We start from the raw sequence: 1,888 nt of genomic DNA, 5'->3' as shown, positions 1-1,888 counted from the left end.
TCCAACATCACCTTACTACATTTAGGAGGAGAAAGCAATACAGTCATCCACTAGTTGACAGACTGATGCCAGGACCTGAGGGTGATGCCAAATGTCAAACTTGGGCTTCACTCCACAAAGTTACGTAGGACAACTTCAGATTTCCATTTGACAGAAGTCGCTAGCAGCTCAGCTATCAAAAATGAAAGGTCTACAAAAAGGATAAGAGGGAAAAAAGTGACCTCACAAACAAAAAAATACAGCCAGTAGTTGAGATCCGTAAGATCTGTGTTTTAATAACAACTGATTGATCCTCATAACAAGAATTCCAGAGGTGAAATTACAGTACACAAATTGAAATATAAACTAACCTATCCCTAGCTATACAATATACGTTAAGAATGCAAGCTCTGTAACAATATAAAAATGCTTTTACACACGGTAGTTGCAAAAAGCTGTTCTGTTAATTCCAAGGGCTTGTAGAAAAAAACAAAGTCTTCCAGCATTCACCTTAAGTTACTGGCAACCTGTGGGGGGATAAAAATGATAAGAATAGACTGTATAAAATAAACCACATTGATCAGAAGTTCTCATTTGTGAGTTTCAAGCTAAGGACATGGGCACTGGCAGGTGTGGAAGCCCATAATAACTTGTGCTTTTTGTCCAAGCACACTAAATGTAGATCACTTAACATGCAGGTATGCCTGTTTCAAACAGGCTGCATGTAATTTTAGATGTGACCTCTGAATTTCACATGTAAGAGGCTGAGACATGTCTTATTTAACTTGCATCATAACAGACAGCACTGCTCTACAGGAATTTCAGATATCTCAGAAACTGAAGGCAAAATGCCTTTTTTTGTCTCTTCAAGTCAGTAATCCCAAGCGACCCGAGAGTTTGATTCCAGGCTACCAAACAACTGCCTCACCTTAACTCTTGTTGGTAGTAGCAGGGGCTTTGTTCTCTCCTTCCAGTTCTTCTACTCCTGCTTGTGTCATCAGGTCTGCTATATTTTTCTCCAGGTCATCTATGCGACAGCTCATGTCATCAAGTTCTCTGGTTAAGGACTATGATTACAATCAAGTTCTTGGTTGGGTTGCAAAGCATTGCTCAAACTTTTATGATCGTTTTAAATGTATTTCACAAACCCCACTGGCAGATATACATAAAACTACTTCTGCATTCATACAGCAGCCACGTGGCTTCAGAAAAGGATATTTCGTCCGATTATTTGGTCAGACATGGTTTGAAATTTGTCCTGCATTTGCTGAAGCAATGTCTGCACCTAGGAGAAAAGGGGAAAGAAAAAAAAAAAAAAAGCAGTTCTGCTTTCATCATCACAGATGTTATCGCAGCGTTTGTCCTCTCTTTCCAGAGCACGGAACGATCTGCTCCTTTCAGCGTCCCACGCCAAAACTGCCCCCCCCCCCCACACACACACACACACACACACACACACACACACACAACCCCGACCTCACGTATCCCTCCCACACACAGGGAACTGACGCAATCTCTGGAAGCGATCTCTAATGAGCCCACAGCCGGGGGGGGGGGGGGTGTCCTCCAGCCCCTGCCCTGAGGGAAGCCGCGCTCCAGCCCCGCGCTCACCACGGCCGTGAGGTCCTGCACGGTTTTGGGGTCGGTCTCGGCCATGGCCACAGCAACGGCTCGGCACAGCCCCGCCTCCACAACAACGGCACTTCCGCCGCGCCTCGCCGCGAGCTCTCGCGAGAAGGAGGAGCTCCTGCAGCGTTGCTGCCGAGGGCTCTCGCGAGAAGCGGGACTTCCCGCGGCTCTTTGGAAGCTGCTGTGGTAATAAAGAGTAATCTTAGCGCCAGTTTGGGCAAGTGTTGTTTAAAGAGGAAATTCAGCTTCCAGTTCTGAGAACGGATAAGAAATCCGCTGT

The 1,888-nt window shown here is 45.8% G+C and overlaps 1 protein-coding gene across 1 annotated transcript; it reads right to left on the bottom strand.

The window, feature by feature from the left end:
* Window positions 1-249: 249 nt before the first annotated feature.
* On the bottom strand, window positions 250-1,681 carry HSBP1 (heat shock factor binding protein 1). The gene is made up of 4 exons (XM_065734232.1): window positions 1,591-1,681; window positions 1,198-1,264; window positions 908-1,030; window positions 250-506 (listed from the first exon to the last, which is right to left on the bottom strand). The coding sequence occupies exons 1-3, from the start codon at window positions 1,633-1,635 to the stop codon at window positions 909-911; spliced, it is 234 nt and encodes a 77-aa protein (XP_065590304.1). The 5' UTR covers window positions 1,636-1,681; the 3' UTR covers window positions 250-506; window position 908.
* Window positions 1,682-1,888: the final 207 nt, after the last annotated feature.

This window comes from Cyrtonyx montezumae, unplaced genomic scaffold (assembly GCF_038088225.1).
Source record: "Cyrtonyx montezumae isolate F1298 unplaced genomic scaffold, pur_monq_1.0 scaffold_17, whole genome shotgun sequence".
In the NCBI taxonomy this organism is placed as follows: Eukaryota; Metazoa; Chordata; class Aves; order Galliformes; family Odontophoridae; genus Cyrtonyx; species Cyrtonyx montezumae.
This window is presented reverse-complemented; position numbering and strand designations above follow the sequence as displayed.

Excerpts from the sequence above, each read along its gene's own strand:
- HSBP1 (XM_065734232.1), bottom strand. The coding sequence starts at position 1,635 with ATGGCCGAGACCGACCCCAAAACCGTGCAGGACCTCACGGCCGTG. Across the intron at positions 1,265-1,590 it reads TGCAGGACCTCACGGCCGTG|GTGCAGACATTGCTTCAGCA; the intron begins GTGAGCGCGGGG and ends CTTTTCTCCTAG. Across the intron at positions 1,031-1,197 it reads TGACCAAATAATCGGACGAA|TTGATGACATGAGCTGTCGC; the intron begins ATATCCTTTTCT and ends TAACCAGAGAAC.